The sequence below is a fragment of the Colius striatus genome, chromosome 3 (assembly GCF_028858725.1).
Source record: "Colius striatus isolate bColStr4 chromosome 3, bColStr4.1.hap1, whole genome shotgun sequence".
NCBI classification, from domain to species: Eukaryota; Metazoa; Chordata; class Aves; order Coliiformes; family Coliidae; genus Colius; species Colius striatus.
The window spans coordinates 45990743-46008984 of NC_084761.1; the positions used below are offsets into that span (position 1 = coordinate 45990743).

The following is an 18242-nucleotide window of genomic DNA, read 5'->3' on the forward strand; positions in this document are numbered from 1 at the left end:
AATCTTTCCCTCTCTAGGTTAAACAAATGCAACTTTACAGTCCTTCCTGAGAGGTCATTTTTTTTCTAGACTCTTGATGATTTTTATGGTTCTCCATTAATGCCCCTTCCAGGCATCCACACCCTTCTCAACAGCCTTCCAAAGCTGGACCAAGTACTTCAGCTGTGATCTGACCGGTGCTTATCTGAGTACAGGGATTTTAATCTGAACGTCTACTTCTTTCTACCAAGAACACAGTCAGGTGAAAAACTGTCGAACGGGCAATTTCACTCACTATTTCTGTAATGAAAGTTATTTTCCATAAAAATAATTTATTTTCAAAATTGGATATGGATGCTAAACTAGATATCATTTAAACTCAGAAATTCATTTAATGAATATATGCGACCTGATTTAGGTGGCCCTGCTTCTGCAGGGGGATTGGACTAGATGATCTCTAAAGGTCCCTTCCAACCCCTACCATTCTATGATTCTAATATACTTTTTGAACAACCTAGTCATCTTTAAAAATGTTTTTGTTTTGCCTTTTTGCATTCACTTTTATACTAGCTGTTTCATGTGGTGATTTAAACTTAGTGGTTTGTGCCCTGTAGTATCTGGTAGCGGTAGCACTGCTGATGTAATAGTACACAGTCATTTCTGCTTTTATTTTCTGTCTTGATTATAGCAGTAACAGGAATCTAATTAATAAAAGGTCAAAATCTGCTTATATTAATCTTCCTAGTATAAAGGTAAAAATAATGAGAGAGAGAGGAAAGAAATTATGAGAGGTCCAAGCTCAGACCTTGGAGACTGAAGCCCACATCAAAAGCTGCAGTTTGAGGACAACTGTGGCCATTGGTCACCCCTGGATGAATTCAGTGACTCCTAAATTTTAGAAAAAAAATAAGTTCACTCTTTTAATTCCTTCATTTTGAAATCATGTCTGAAGACTATATACAAATGGCTGCGTTGTTGCTTCAATTTTAGAACAAATTCAGAACTATCTAAATGTAGGCCAAAAAAGACAATAAAGGGAAATTCTGAATCTTAAAGAAAAAACAAACAAACAAACTGAACAGATACTCTTTTTTTCATTTTGGGCTTGTGGCCATGAATCAAATGTTTTTCAAGCTCTTCTTAGTTTCTTCTTATTTTTCCCTGCCACCCTTATTGTCTTAAAGTCTCTGGGCCTTCCTGCCCTTCCCTTTTCACCTTCTTCCTGTCTGTTATCTTCTCCCAAGTTCTGATTTCTTCTCATCTTGTTATCTACTTTTAGACATGTTTTTTTCTGTTTGGATCTTACCACCACCACCACCACCATCTTTTATTCAGCCCAGTGTTATATCTAAGCACCTTTTAGCTCTGTTCATGTTGTCCAGGCACAAGATGCTACATCACAGGTCATCTACACTCTTTTGGCTGAAATTATTGCCAGCAAACATGGCAAATGGAAGAAATTTGTGTGTGGGAGCAATTGCTGAGTAGATTTTTGCCTACATCAGTCTACATCAAGGTGTTTTCATATCAAAGGGATCACAGCATCTAAATTTGCCAAAAAACCATGCAAGTATAACTTTACTTGGTTTTTCATTATCTAAGGCTCCAGCCAACCTGATGTGAGCAAAAAAATGGATCTATCTCTCCCTCTGTCTAGCAACAGTCTCTAATGCGCCAATGTTATTTTCTCAGTCACTTTTGATCTCCTGCTTTTATCCCCCATAGGAGTCTTCTTAGTCACAACTTAACATTGCAAATAAGAGCATAATAAGTCACTAGTTCTATTGTTTCTTTTAATCATCCATTTCCCCCCAAAATCCTGGCAAGTTTGAAGCATCTTTGCATGTTACTTTCAATTTATTTTTTAAGGGTACTTAATTACCCTCCATTTAAAAAAATTACTTCATAAGACTCTACTTTATTCTACTTTGTTATTCAAATTTACCTTAGTGTATCTCTAGCCTGTGATCAAATCAGCAAATTGTGAATCATAATAAAACTGTGATTTAAACTCTTTTTTTTTTTGTCTTGAGGAAGTCACAGCCTATCAACATGGTTATTAAATTGAATGCCTTTAAAGGATGAATAACCTAAATGTTGCAATGGGCTTTCCACCAAGTCATGCTGAGTTAGGGGAAGAGTGAGCTAGGGAATGAGCTAATGGGCCAGTTAGTGCATTTAGCTGGCGTTACAGACATGGTAGTTACTGAGAGATATTGCAACAAACCATATGAAATATAGGCACTATTGAAAAAACATTCTGTTTTAGTGCTACAGCCTTGTGGAATTACAGGAGCTTTGTCAACAGTTCGTAATGAGAATAAAGAGAAGGAAAACTGTTCATTGTTTATAGAAACAAGATTCCTTTTTGGTCTATTTGGATAAAATTTGGTTTTAAAGTATTTCAAGTGTGGGTTATGAAGCATTATTCTGATCAGATAACTAAATGGCCAGAATACCAGTATTTTAAATGCAGTCTGCAAGGGGCTGTGAGTAACCACCATGTACTGTAATAAGGCATCGTGAAGGCAGCAGCATACCTAGAAAGGATACCCAAGAAAGCGGGGCTTAGCAGGAAGGGGCAACATCCCGGCTGGTAGCCATTGGAAATGCACAGATGGAAAGAGAGTTGATAACACCTTACACTGCTTGAAGAGGAGTTACAAGGGCTCATCTGACTAGACCTTAATATATGCCCACAGAGCTTCTGCAATTTTATTACATGTTATTTTTTTCCCAGGTTAGATCTGTGACTCTGACAAGCCTCGGGTGGTATTCGTGAAATGTTAATCAGAGCGCAGCATGCTGAGCAAAGGGAACAAAGCTGACTGTTCTGCCCTGTAGCCAAGAAAAGAGAGAATGCCAGCAGATATTACCATGAATGGAGTCACACAAGAATAGTGACATGCTGTCCTGACTCAGTTTTGCAGTGTCTGTATTACAACACACTAATGCAGCATGGCAAGATGTCATGCTCCAAACCTGAAAGCTCTGGGGGATTAGTCTGTGCCATTTTGCTCTCCCATTCAGTCACACAGTTGATCTCTTCCTCCCCAAATGGAGCTATCCTAGTCTCATAGCAGCATAAAATCATTGAGAAATGCCACTGTTTCTGACTCAATGTAACTAGTTTTTTACCCCTTCTATCACCCCTCTAACTTCTTATAGTTGATAAATATGGACGCCCAAACAATAAGACTGAAAATCTCGTTTGAAGCCAAAACTCTAGTTGAGTTATGCTGTTAGAAATTTTCAGCATAGTAAGAAGATAAAGAAGTCACCTTGCTTTTGGTTTGGTGCGGGTTTTTTGGGCAGCTTGTTTGTTTTGTAATATTGGAGACTTCCACTTGATAAGTTGACCTAGGATTTTTAAGATGAGCATCATTTACTGCAGTAAACTCCCAACAGCTGGAACATTGCCTTGCTCCCCAAACTATGTTATATGACTTCTTCCCTTCACATACAGGAATCATATTTCAAGATGCTGAAAACCTCTCCTGAAATGCTTGTACTAGCCAGGGAACTACTATTTTGTTCCTCCAAGACGAGAGAATGGGTGCTTACTCCTGCAACCAGTTATTTTATTTAGTCCTCTACCCTGAAAACCCAGAGCATCTGTGGTTGTACTCAAAGACAGAAGGAGATATCAAAAAAGAAAAACCAAAAAGCTTTAATTGCTCCATTTTTTTTCCACTAACTAGTCTTGAAGATACTAATATCTGTTAGAAAACAAGCCACAGCCCAAGGTGGGAGGCTGTAGGAGGTGCTCCCCATTACAATGAGGGCCTCACTAAGAGATTTAGGATACAGCTTGAAAAAATTGGTAGTGGAGTTATATTAGTTGTTTGCTTCTGCTAATAGCCTACTGCAACTGATTATTCAGGAAAGTCCTTGCTGCTCTCTGCCTTACATGCCTATGTAGTTCTGAATAGATATGGAAGATGGCTGAAGTAATATGACTTTTTCTGTGTTTATTTCAGAAGATGATATACCAATCAGCACTCAAAGTGCAGCCATTTCTGCATCAACGTCAAAATCTGGTAAGAGTGCAAATTCACTGTTATTTGGTATTCTGAAGTTCCCATTGCCTTTTTACCTTTCTGCTTTTCCAGCTTCTAGGAGAAATTAAATGAATTATTTCATGCAAGGTGATTGTAGACCAATGTATTTCTCTTGGCCTCTTATAAAACTCTGTTGAGAAGAAAGAATTGAGGGATCTTAGTAAAGAGAGGGTTAATTTGCGCAGGCTGCATCTTTTGTTTCAGGTGAAAAAGGCTGAAATTCTGTGAGTTCCTATGCTCTCAAGAAGTGGTTCAAGTGTGGTCAGATATTAACAAGTTAACCAAGACTCATAGTTTGAGAGGCTGTCAGATTGAGGATAATTTGTGAAATAGCATCAGTTAAGGGATATGGCAGAAATGAGTGCCTGGTTTGATGGGTGTAGAGTGATGGAAGAGGACTTGGACTTTGACAGTAAAGGATTATGCAATATATACCAGTGTTGGGCCTCAGTTAGTAGGAAAGAATACATATGCATAAAAGTGGCATTTGCAAAAATGCTACTGATAACTTCTAGAAACTTCTCAAGATCATTGAAAATTTGGGGGTAAAGGGTGTCACTGGTGCCCTCAGTTTCAAAAGATGTATTCTCTTTCTCTTTCGTTTGTGGTTGTTTTAATAAACTTAATGTCCTGAAACTATGAAGAGTTAACAGAGCAAATACCTGCTTCAGATGGTAAAAGGCTGTGACTCTTTACAGGTTCGACTGACATCCTCAGTTCTCTTTGTTTCATAGCTTTGTAGTCATGAAAAACAAATATTGCTCATATCCATGTGAGCTAAATATCAACTCCTTTATTAGTCTGAATTTTGGAGACTGCTTCATTTAGTAAGTAATGCATGAGAGAAGAAAACTTGGACATGGGATTCTGTTTTTTGATAACTACAAATACTAATGAGCCTGTTTGGAGCTGAAAGCACTGAGATTATTATGATGTATACACTTGCAGTACTAGTAAAGGAAGTGAAAAAGATGCAGCTAAGTGAAATATGCATGTGTTATGTTCATTACAGCAAAAGAATTAGTCCTTTTCAAATTGTTTTGCAGTTTTTTTACATTTCAAAAACCATGATGTTCATGTCTGTTTCAAAGACATTTCATAAAGGCCAAACACCTCACAGTGAGTGAACTCTTCAAATGTTTCACTGAAAATTGTCTTTCAGCTTTTTGTTACAGAAAAATGAGCAGTGTTGTTATTTATGCTTACAAGAAAATCATCAGAAATCCACTACAAGAGGAAAGTACTTTGTGGGTGTGGTGTAACCTCCCAAGGGAGTCTACTCTTTGAGGCACTGCTGTTTTAGGTGAATGGACAGCTGACTGAGAGCTGAGGAAGAGAGCATATTTTTAAAGTTCTGGTGTGAACATTGTATTTAGAAGTAATCAAATCATATGAGAGAAAATGACATGTCATGATTTGTTCTTATTCTTTCGTGTATCCCATCCATTTAAAATGTTGAAGTGGTAGTAGGACGTGTTGGCTTGTTGTCAGGGATTTACATGAGTCTCTGTAGCTGACAGTAGCACTTTCTGTTTGTATGAGATTACAAAATTGAAAGCTGGGCTCTTAAAATGATTAATTTACAGAGTTTTTTTAGCCCGGATTCCTTGGCAGCAATTTGGCCAATCTGTTTCCTTGAACATATGCCAGGGACATATAGGACCCACAATATTCCACCCATGCACAGCAAGACACACTGATTTAAACCTGGCTATTGTGTTAGTGATATTTGGGTGATCCTACTCTTCTCTTTCTGTACCAGCAGCATCTGGGAGTGATCCCTGCTCCTTAAGGAAGCTCTTCCCCCTCCCTTAAACCTCCAAATCTCACCCTTCTGGAGGAGAGAACTGTCAGGATTCACCTCACAAAGGGCACCAAGTTCACGCTGGGAAATATCACTTGCTAGAGAATAATGTTCATCTCAACCAGGATGTCATAATCTTTGGTGCACACCTGAGAGGAAGGCCTGCTAGATGGTTTTTTGGGGTTTTTTTCCCCTGTAAATCTGGGTGCAGAGGAAAAAGACCTGGAAAAGCTAGCCAGAGAAGAAGATTCAGCTCGGGCTCAAGGTAGATGTCACAGAGAAGAGGAAAAAATACACAAAGCTCCCTGGGAGGTCCTATTAGAGTCTCTTCCCCTTCGGTTCTTTACCAGTAATACATGACCTATGTTACTGTGTGTCATTTACACTTTGTTTACATCCCTCCTTCTATTAAACAGGTATGCAGCAAAGTGCTGGTGATCAGCCTGGTCCAGCAGCACAACAAACCCATACATCCATGCCAGGCTCCTCTCCCCCTCAACTCTTCTCATGGAAGTCATGGCAAGCACCTCTATAACTCTTAAAAGTCATATACCTCTTCCTTAGGGACAGCTGAAAGGTAAAGCTGCTAACTTCCAGTAGGCAACTTGCAGGTTGTCTACAGGCCAAGTCTTCCCTCAGATACGACCTGTATGGATTTTGAATCCTCTTAAGAAATGTATGGGTAAGAAAACTCTGTAAGGGCCAGACTCTAAACAGAAATTTGCTACTTTTGTGAGAGAATGCAGTTAGAGGTATGTGATGGTTATTTATGCACGGTAAAATAAATCAATATAGATGTGAATGCCTTTCTTGCAGTAACGAAAGCTGTGAACTCATCGACTTTACAAACAACAACATTGCAAGTGTCAGTGCTATCAACAACTGCAATTAGACCTACAAATGAATCCATCACAAGCAGTAAGTGACAATTTCTTTGAGCTAATTGTTGATGCTGTTCCAGTGGTTGTTTAGGAAATTAGGCAGCAGTGCCTCTTGGCTTGGGAAGTTGTTTTACAGATAGTGAACTCTTTGGTGAAACCTTGCAAGTGTGCACAGGATTTTCCTCCTGGTCAGGCTCAAGGCAGCTCCAAGCCAGGCCTTGGAACTGTGTTATCACAGGCTTCTCTTCAGTGGGGTGACCCAGCTATGGAACAGGGAATGGCTTTCCTGCAGTGAAGTGAGCCCTGCCCCTCTTAATTATTGATTTAAATTAAATATTCTTTTGATAATTTAAAACTAGATTGCAAGCAGGGCAATAGGTGTGTTTGTGTATGGGTGCGTATGTGCTTATTTGAAAACGAGGAAATAATTCAAATGTCTTTCCTTTATTAGACTCCAACTTTTCTTCACCTCATACTACACAACAAACAACACAAGGTACAACACCACAACCATCAACAGTAAAAGTGACCACTGCAACAGCAGATAAAAATGACAGCACAACAAATGGTGAGTGTTCATTTTATTGAGCCATTTCTTATTCATTGTACACTACATTTCTGTAAAACAATGTGGATCAGTAAAAGGAGGTCAAAAAGTAGTTTGGGTTATGGGTTTGGAGGTTTGGTGAAGCATAGTTGTTAATCCTATCACACTGTGTATCTTTAATGAATCTTGCCTTAGAATCTTACACAAAGAATGCTATATCTTTACTCTGTAATGGAGGTGACCTGAAGCCATTATGCAGGATTTTGATCTCTCTGTGTTTGGGAGAGATGTGCTTGGAAAAGGTTTCATTTACTTTTTTCTTTTCTTCCACATTTTGCTGGATTTTCTTTTAAACAAGTATTTCATCAAAAAAAGAGATTCTGTGTGATCAGAGTGGTGTCAGAACAGGCTCCTCTGGTTTTTATTTTTATATATGTTACAATGCTACAGTTAATTATGTCCCATATTATTACGAGTCACAATACTGAAAGCAGAGAGGTGTTACTAATTACCCAGCATCAAGCTTAAGAAATACTTTTGTTCCCCACAAATCTTCAGATTAACATGTGTGTTGGCCCAGTGCATCAGATTGAATTCTAAAAAACAAAAAGTAACAAAAAAAAATTTTAAATCCCACATATCCAGCCAGTAATTGGCTTAGACAAGTATAACATCCAAAAGGATCTCAGTAAACTCAGGATGAAATTCAGTCTCTCTGTTTTATCTATGAACTACACTGTAAATGTTTGCTCAGATCTTTCACTGAACTGGAGCTTTAAAATACTCCATTTTTAATATTTAAAATTAGAAAGAAATGCTCCAATTATTTAACTCAGCAGTCAGTATAGAAATATTCTCAGAACTGATATTTTGAGCTTGATGAATTGTGACAAATAATTAGAACTTGACATCTCTTACCTTGGTTTCCTTAACTAAAAAGAGACTGCTATGAAAGAGTCTGCATGCTTGCTTTGTGCAAATCCTCATTTAAAGCCACCCTTCATGGACTCAAGATGCTTATGCTGCTTGGAGAGCAATAACCCTTTCAACTAGTGGTTAAACCTTCAATTGATGCAGCTTTCTCACTGTATTTGACATAGGGAGTAGTCTGATTGTCAGCCTGAGGTCTTTTGGCTTTTGGCTTGGCTTTTAAATGCCAGTATCTATGAATTACACAATACGGTCTGGCCGACATACAGACTGCTGAACTAATACCAAAGGCCTCAAAGAATCTTTTAAAGCTTGCACTTGTGACTCTGTGGGTCTATCAAAAGCTCGTGGCATGGTGCATCATGTTATGGATGTGATCCCTAGTCCTTTCGCTTTGGCAGAGGTTTCTGGCTTGCGGGTACTGGAGCAGCTCAGCCACCTGGAACTAAACCTTGGTGACAGGTTGCCATGGTTTGACATGAAGCTGTTTCTGGTCATGGGGAAGGAGCTGTAAAGATGGCTCCTGTAAGAAGTTGCTCGAAACTCTCCCCAGCTCTGAGCCAGACCCACAGCTGGGGCTGAGCCAATTAGATGCCTCCACGATCACTTTTTAAGAAAAAACTGGAAGAGGAGGGTTCTTCCTGCTTCTTCCTTCTTCTATCTCTTCTTCTTTTTTGATTGGTGGTGGTGAAAGGAGTGGGAAGAGAGAGAGAAGCAACTATGGGGACTCTATGGTCAGTAAGGGAAGAGAGGAGGAGATGTGCTGGAGCACAGACACCCCTGTGGAGAGGAGAGGAGAGGAGAGGAAAAGTAAGTTTATTCTACTACCTGCAAGAAACAGAACAAAAGCAACAAGAGGGTAGGATGATGAAAAAATTGCAACCAGCACTTTAAGATCTCCCTCCCCCATCCCTCCTTTCTTCCCGGGCTCTACTGCTTCTTTCCTCTCAGATGAGGATGACTTCTGGCATTCTTCCCCTGCTCCAACACAGGATCCCTCACATGGGACACAGTCCTTAATGAACTTCTCTGGTGTGGGTTGTTCCCAGCAGCTGCAGGTTCTGCCTATAAAGGTTCTCTCACATGGGACGCAGTCCTTGGTGAATATCTCTGACATGAGTTCATCCCCACAGTTGCAGTTTCTGCAGATACAGGGTCCCTCCTGTGGGACATGGCCTCTTCTGGAAATAATTTTAATGAACTTCTTTGTTGTGGGTTCTTCCCCACAGTTACAGCTTCTGTGAATATGGGGTCCCTCACACGGGTCACTGCCCCTGGTACAGGGTCCTTACCAAAGAGAATCACTGCCCCTGGCATGGGATCTTTAGCAAAGTGAGTCACCACCCCTGATACAGGGTCTTTAATGAAATGCAAACAAATCTCAGCTTCTCCAGTCCTCTCCGTAACTTCTTACAGAAGCCATCTTTACAGCCCCTTCCCCATTACCAGAAACAACTTCACGTCAAACCATGACATGGGTAGAGTTCCCAGCAGAGGAAAGAAAGCTAACAAAGAAAGGCATGACTGCAAGTGCAGCTTGGCTCTGACCACTGCTTTACACTGATGCCCTGAAACATTGATGCTGGGGGTACAATGGTGCTGGAGCTACAGTGGGCCTGGACATGAAATTTTCACCAACATGCTTCCTTTCTATTCCTCATATGTTCTCTTCCCACTAGCTGAGTTTAGTCCTTAGTTGCTTGGATTGATATTTTTTTAAAACCTCCTCATTTAAGCCAAAAAAACCCACCCTGAAAAATTGTGATTATAAAAATGAAATTAAAGAAGGAAATTAAAGAAAACACAGAGAACTGCCCTGTATTTAAAAACCTTGTATTTTCTTTCAACTCTATTTGGAAAACTGTGAAAACCAGTTCTAGTGATTTTAAGACAAAATTCTCGGCTGCCTTTCAAGAAGGCATAGCCTTGGCTGCAGTACAAAGATGTGGGATGGGGTAAAAGGAGTGGAACAGCGCACAACATGGCATGGGCTGTGCAGATGTGTGGCCAGCCTTTGCAGAAAGCCCACAGACCCCTCGACCGCCATCTGGTTGCTGACTACAGCCATCTCTCTGTTTCCACCCCCCATACATTGGCATGGCAAGGTGAAGCTGTTGGTTTCAGAGCATCCCTCCCATCCCCTGCTGGCATCCCCAGGCAAGCGCAGGCATAGCAAGACTTCTGCTCTCAAAATGGACAGGAGGTGAAAGTTGTCTGTTCTTTTTTCTTTTTCAGTAGCACACATTTCTTCCCCTTTTTGGGCTGGCTGTAAGGATGAGGTAGAAATTGGCAGTGCCTTTACGACACTTCAAAATTTACCTTTCTTACACCTGATCTTTAATAAAAAGCAGGCGCCTCTGTTGTTTTGTAATGGAGGCCATCATTTTCCCTGCTTCAATCCTTGCTAAAAGCTTCACCAAATGATCACATTCACACAGCAGAGATTTGACAGGACTTCCTGTCTCTGCTGCAATTTCTATGGCTGCTGTCATCATTTATTATTGATTCAGGAAAAGCCCCCAGTACTCCATACACTGCGAATTCATGCAAATAACTTTGTCTTTTTTTTTTTTTTAACCTTCAGTACTTTTCCTCTGCAGGCCATAAGTACAATCTCTCCTTCTTTACCTTCCTGCCCCATTTATTATATTGGAAGCCAGCAATTAGACTTGTCTTCTTAATGTTCTTACTTATTAATATAAAGAGTCAAATCCAATAAATCCAATCTAGTCAGAGTGACCTTACTTGTGCAGTCCAGGCCCTCAAACAAGAATTTATATGGTGCCACACTACAGCAAGTTGCATCTGCAATCAGGATTTCATATCCTGGGACACTTGGATTTGTCAAAGAGAATATGAAATGAAATGCAACAAAAGGTTATGTTTTGACTCCCTTGGATGTGGAGTGAGCATCTTATGCAAGGTCAGTGCTCAAGGTATTAAATGACAAGTAAGAGTGGAGTTTTGGCTGTTGTGTTTCTGATTTATCTCATGCCACTCTCTGGGTTGATGATATATCATGCTGCAATGAAATACTAAAAAGTGAGAAAAGGAACAACTGGATGAGACACTTTTTTTTCCAAAGTACTGGTAATTTAGAAGGAAGCTTTACTTCAGTAAAACCATCAAAAAAGGGCTATGTTAACATGTATGGTAACACTGCAATGTATAGGTAAACACTGAGTATAGTTGGCTGCTGAGACATGTTAGGTAGAGGGATGTTTTAAAACATATGTTTTTAAATACTTGGGGTTTTCTGCTTACCAGAAAAATGTAATCTGGCAGACAGCAGATGCAATCAGCTATGGATGTAAACATTAAAACTGAGATCTACTTGCTTACTTCCCTAGGCAATTCCCATTCCTCTGAATGGGCATGAAGTTGTGCTCGTTTCAGTACACTGAAATGTTTCAAAGTACTAATGCATTTGTTAGTGAAAATTTTTTTCAGGCTATTGATTACAGAGCAAGGCCTGTATGCATGTTTATGTTTAAAGTATGAGCTCAACAGAAAAGATTTAGTCTTCTATCTAACAGAGCCCTCATGCTGGCACTTTAATATGATTTCAGTGCAGTTCTTTCTGCCCTGTAAAGGTGTTTCCTTGATTTCACTGATTGGCCAAGTAAGGATTTATCACATGTACAGATGTCTATATCCTTTGCAGTGCATAGAGTATACGCAGAGTATTTGCTGCTTACTTGAAGCAGCTTATGATGTCAAAGATAGTTAAGGACCAGCCTGCTATAAAGACAATTTCAAGTACTGTTGGGAAATTCAAAAAGGGATGTGGATTATATGTAGGTTAAGTAGAAAATCATGCTAAGATCAAGTGAGGCTACTATTGAATTTCAGCTGGTTTAAGAAAATGAAGGGTTTTCAGAGCACAAAGAGTAAGGAAATATCTGAGGCTCAGACAACAGCTTTGCAGAGCACCTTCAGATTTTCTGTTGTTGATTATCCCTTTGGCAAATACGTGTTAACACATTGTCATTTATCCTATCAAAATATCAGCAGGGAGAGCTGCACCCATTGGGGAGTTCTACTGCTGCAGCAATTATCCCCATTCGGACAGATATTTTACAGTCTTTACTGCTTTACCATTTTTATTCATAATCAGCTGTTGACAACAAACATTTTAACTGATGGCGTGAATGCTTTTTCAGCAGCAGCAGCTATCCTTCTGTACTGTGCTGTGCTGCTTTTCTGTGAGCCCAGGCTTCCTCCTGCCAGGCTGGCAGAAATCTTTGCTGCAGCTAGCTGAGCCGAAGCATGATGAATTACTGCAGCGATGTGCCAGTGGAGATGGCAGCACTGAGTCACTGACTGCCCGTGAAGAGTCCCCGGCCTGTTCCTGTGCAGACCATGGGCACCGCAGTATGGACTTGTGCTTGTCTCTTCCTGTTAAGATCAAATTAAACTTTGAATAGTTATGAGTTAGGGGATTTACCAAAAAGGCAGATTTCTAGCAGACGTACAGTGCTGTCAGTGCTGCCATTGCATATGTAAGCAGTTGCTGGATATGGATGCTTCTGAACCCACAGGCTTTTGGCACAGAAGCTGTTCGATCTGCTAAATGTGTTGAGCCTATTCTGTGTGTTAGGCGTAAGGCTTGGATGCTGCCTAAAAGCCAATTCAAAACCATAAGTCAGCAGAGAATTGGGTTGCTAGCATTGAATCTTAGAGTACAGTAGGATTAAGGGAAGCTTCTGCACCAGGTTGTGTTTTTTGTCTTGGAAGCAGTGAAAACTGGCTTTTACGCCGTAGCACATCTACTTCACCCTTTTAACACTGGGAGCAGGGTGCCAGTTCTGCAGTGTTTTGAAATCCATATAACAAGCTCAATGCCAAGCACTAGGTAAAGACATGAGTCATACCTGGTGCTACCTGAGTCTAAGGAAGAATCTCATCCAGACTGAATTTTTAAAAAAATTAAATGGAAATACTATCATCCCTCCCCTCCTGATCCCTGCTGAGGCATAGCCAGAGCACAGCCCATGTTCCTGAGAACAGTCTGTTCTCACAACTCCCAAACACAAGAGGAGCACCCAGGGCTGGGCTGCTGCCAGGACTGATAGGGGATGCCTGGAACATGTGATCCTCATGGGAAAACAGCTCTCTGCAGGGTTACAAGCAAGTGACTATCTCCCTCCTCATCTCTCCCACACACCTGATTGTTCTGAAGTCTTCACAAAGCGTATTTGTGTCTGAATCTCTTTGCACATGAAGGCTTACTGTTATTTCTACCTAAGTTTTCATTCTCCCATGCAAGCTTTTAATATCTTAGGATAAGGGACATACAAGATGATTGTTGTTACTGTTGCAAGACCATGCATCTTAAAGAGGGAAGAAGATTCTTTGGGATTTTTTTGGTTTTTTTTAAATTGATCTCAGATTAAGATTCAGCATTTAAAATTTGAGTCTGAAGCAGCATCAGTAAAAAGCATAGAATCATAGAATGGTAGGGATTGGAAGGGACCTTTAGAGATCACCTAGTCCAACCCCTCTGCAGAAGCAGGATCACCTAGATAAGGTCGCATAGGAACATGTCCAGGCGGATCTTGAAGACCTCCAAGGAAGGAGACTCCACAACCCCTCTGGGCAGCCTGTGCCACTGCTCCCTCACCCTCACAGTAAAATAGTTTTTTCTTATGTTAAAGTGTAACTTTTTGTGTTCCAGCTTCATCCCATTACCCCTTGTCCTGTTACTATAGTTAGCTTTTAAAGCTTCATTCAAAGATTCTATAATGAGAATGCAAGAATGGTTAAAGTTCTCAGATCCTTGCATTATACTGTAGTCAAAAATGACGTTGAGTGGCTTTTTGCACTTATCCCTACTGCAGATCAGGTTTGTACATTGAAGGGATGCAATGCTGAGATTTCTGGAGCGAGCTGACAGTGAAGTTATGCTTCTCATTCACTAGAATCCCAGAGAAACTTTGGGGCATTTAAGCTTGTTTAGCATAATTTTCAATATAATTTTCTTCCATACCTCAGTCTTCAAAGATACCATCCCTAGCTGTTTACCTCCTCTCAGTTCCCAAAGCTGTATGAATCCCCTGACTCCAGTGGCTTCAGATCATTTGATTTTCAAAGCTTGCATCTCCAGTGTACTGCACTTAATAAACAAAAGAGGGAAGACCAAATTCTAGCCATGTGTTTGTAGCCTAGGCAGCTTTGGGTATTGGGGATTTTTCCTGAGAAAAGTGCTCTTTAGGGGACCAAACTGGTAATTAGAGTTTCTGAATAAGGCATGTGACAAAGCATTCCTCAATGTTCACATGTTGCACATGCATGATGTTGCATTTGTTTGACTTAGATATGTTTTAAAGCTGTTGAGTTCCAGTGTTTGAAATTCGTGTGAAGGGGCACAGAAAACAGTTTGCAGCTCAGTTGCATCTCTGATTTATATAAGAAAGGAAGTATAAGGTTACTCTTGGACATCTCTATGTTTTATTCAGTAGGCACTGTCTTGCCTGGTGTTACACTGAGGTTTGAGTGTAGATATAGGAATCATCAGCTGTGCTCGAACAGTTCCTTCTTCTCATCATTCCATGACCTTCAGTTCCACAGGCTATGCATCACCATCTTGGACTCATTCTAGACTGCAAATCTTGTGACACAGAGGGCTTTGATCCTCTGTTGACTGTGTGAGAGCAGAAATAAAGACACTTTCATTTTCCATACATTAATTTTCAAGGATATATCATTTCATAGGCCTGAACAGAACAGAATTAAATCACTAACTTTGCACTTAATTACAATTCCTAAAACTTTTTACCATATCACATTATCTTACAATTGTAGATGAAGTTTGTATTTTCTTGTTATTTTCATTTGTTTTAAGATGAAGGTTACGTATAGAAGATGGTAAGTGAGCTTCTCTCTTCTGTTTATATTGCTCTTGGTGCAAGACTGTCTAGTTATTCTGAGCTCCCAAGTCAGAGCTCTAGGCTGTTTTCTGGCAGAGATATGAGGCTATTTATTATGCTAGGATGTGCTTTAAAGATGCCTTAACTATGCCAATAGTAACAACTTTGTAGGAATGGTTCGTCATTTGACAAGCAGTTACCAGAAGCTGTAGTGCTTCCTGACCTTAAATCTCTTCTGTGACGGTGAGAACATTTGTCTAGGGAGTGGTTCAGGATGTAAGGAAATGCTTATGTAAGCATATATTACATGAATGCCTGTCTCACTTCCAGCTACACAAGAAAGTGGAATGCAATTGGCACAAAATGGAAGTTCAGATGCTTCATCTACTAAGGGATGGTCTTCTTCCTCTACAACTTCTCCACAAAAACCCACTTCTGCTCCTGGAACCTCAGGTAAGTCTTGAAAACATACACTATATTTTCCTATACAAACGGCTTAAAAAGATCTAAACAATTTTGAATCTTTTCTTCACTTTTTCAATGTCCCAGAATGAGGGTCACCTCTTTATTCAGGAGGGTATGCTGTGTCCACGCCATCTAGCCATGAAGTTACGATGAGTGGTGGGTGAGCTTCAAAATATTCACTTGGGATACTCAATGTCATTACAGAAGGACATAAATTACAAAAGATAATAGCAGTCTTTATATATACTGTATGTGGTCATTGTGTAGCATTGACTGCCAGAGGAGGTCATTGAGATAATTTTTTTGGCTGCAAAGCAAAGGAGCCAAAGGAGAAAACAGCTATCGTTTTTACAGTTGTTAATAAATCTGCAGGGCAAGTTAATGCATATTACCAATTAAAACACATTGTTCAAAATGCAACATGGTCAGATACGGGGTCAGAAAGATATTAATCCTTCCCAACTCCAGCCTAGTTTTGTTGTTTTTCTGAGTGTGTTTTGGTGTATTTATCCACTAAACAATGCTGTGTTGAATCATAGATATCAGATCATATGAATGATTGTTTATTATGCTTCTAGCTGGCTTAGCTTTCTTAGATTATGAAGAACCACATATTCAGGTTTTCTTAAGATCTCTTGAGCCTTCACTTAATACTTACTTTCAGCTACATGTGGGTAAATCCAAGAAGGACACTGACTTTAATTGTGCATCCCAGTTATTATTAATGTTTAATGTCCCCAGGGGATATAAGACTTTTTACAACCTTTGGATGGTGTTTGTGGGAGATAACCATGCGCATGTCCTGTGATTTTTCCTCATAGGGGATAGGATGGGATATAAAAACAGAACAGTATCATACACTCAGAATTATTGAAATGCAGAGAAGCATGCAAAAAGATATTCCAATAATAAGCATTTTAAGGAACTTGGGATTTTTTTTTATTTTTAATCCAAGGTCATCGATTTAGAGAGGATTCTTTGTGACTGTTTCAATAAGCCTATGTCCCATGACGTATATATTGTGAGCTGAATTACTTTGTGTCTTTTGTCAGACATGTGCAAGGTATGGAAACTTTACCACTGGTACACTGCAATAAAGCTGTAAATTACAATGTTTTTAGTTAAAGGTTCTTTCACACAGGTTAAAATTCTCCAGGTTAAAATGAAATTGTAATACTATCTGGCTATGGATTCTATCTATTGAATTACCTACTTCATCGTTTGTACAATTATGTTTTACATTTAAAATTTGCCCAGAAATTTTTGCAACCTCCCTTGGGACTGTTTGCAAAAGTCATCCTCTTAGTCAGCTCACTTTGCTGTAAAACCAATAAATCTTAAGCTTGAGGACTACCCAAGGTGCCAGGACTATTAATTGCCTGTCTGAGAAAAGAAATGGCCCAGCTATCCAGGGGTGAGTCAAGCTAGATGCTTGGCATAACCAGTACTCTGAGTTCCCATAAAACTGCCATTGCAAAACCACTTCTTCACATACCACGATTTCCACTTTCCTTGCTTCTTTCTTGCAGCTTAAATATGCAAGAAAGACCATTATTCACCCTGATGAGTTAGGAAGCTTATCCCAAATGGATGAACCTTCAGACCACCATTGCTCTTTTACTCAATGTACACATTAAAGACTTTAAGAAAACTTGTTTTGGTTTCCTCTAAACATTTTTTTTCTCCTATATGCAATCTATCCAGGCCAAGGGAAGCCATGTGCTGCACCCTAATAACTTCTAAAGAAATTCTAGTGTGTAGCCAGTTGTTTTATTCTGTGCTGAGACTGGAAGAAATGTTGATTCTCTCACAGCCATTAGATTATTTCCTCCCAGCTCTTTGAAATGTCATGGTCAGAGTCTTCTGTAGAGGCTGGATACCTTCTGCTCACCAGAGTAAAGGATGTTAGGTGCTATGAGGCTGGCATTGCAGCCCATAGAGGATAGAAGAGCTTGGAAGCCAAAGGCACCAGAGCTACAGTTTCTGCGTGGGAGTTCAGTGGAAGGAAAATTAATATGAAATTGATCCAAAATACGTTCCCAATTGATGTGCTGGCTAGCCTCAATGCAAAAGAATATATTTCTTTTTGAGGCCATTTTCCATTTTTAAAAAATGCCATTTTGGTTAAAATTTCCTTTCTTGCTGGAGAAAAAGAAGAAAGCACATTTTGAAGAGAAATTTCCAGTCAGTCATATCAAAAGATCAAGGTGTGGGAGGAGTGCCACAGAGAGCTGGAGAACAACTGAAGTGAGTGGGGGAGCCTAGGAAAGAACTTCGAGAAATATCAAAGTGTTGCTGTATTAAAAAAGACAGAAAGCAGCAGCCATGGAGGAGGGGTTGCATAGTGCTCACCCAGGCTAAAGAGGGCAATAGAGATTGTCTTTAGCAAAGAGAGCAGCCTGCATGCATGCCATTGACACACAGACTTCTTTAACTTTGGCTGTCATGTATAACATACCTCCTACTCATTCTTCTCTTCCACGAAGGACTGCTTGTTAATACTGGATTTTCTCCTTTAGTTTAATTAACAAAAAATCGGAGACTTGTATTTAGGTTCTGACTGATCTACCATCTGCAAAAATGAAAGAATCAGAGCTTTTTACTCTGTGACCTAAACAACAAAAAATCCATAAAGCCATATGAGCTTAAGATCACCCTGCAGCATGGTAAGATCAGATGAGCTATTATAATAAACTGTCAGATGAA

At 39.8% G+C, this 18242-nt stretch overlaps 1 protein-coding gene across 7 annotated transcripts in view; it reads left to right on the plus strand.

Moving 5' to 3' along the window:
- The window catches only part of EMCN (endomucin), a 58501-nt gene that overhangs the window by 13534 nt on the left and 26725 nt on the right, over positions 1–18242 (plus strand). For all 7 annotated transcript variants that reach the window (XR_009818410.1, XR_009818409.1, XM_061992222.1 and 4 more), the window contains exons 2-5: positions 3960–4019; positions 6661–6762; positions 7177–7293; positions 15402–15524. Coding sequence is in view for 5 of the 7 variants with exons in the window: in XM_061992222.1 (XP_061848206.1) it covers positions 3960–4019; positions 6661–6762; positions 7177–7293; positions 15402–15524 (402 nt within the window). In the remaining 2 variants the exon portion in view is untranslated. The remainder of the gene's footprint in view (positions 1–3959; positions 4020–6660; positions 6763–7176; positions 7294–15401; positions 15525–18242) is intronic.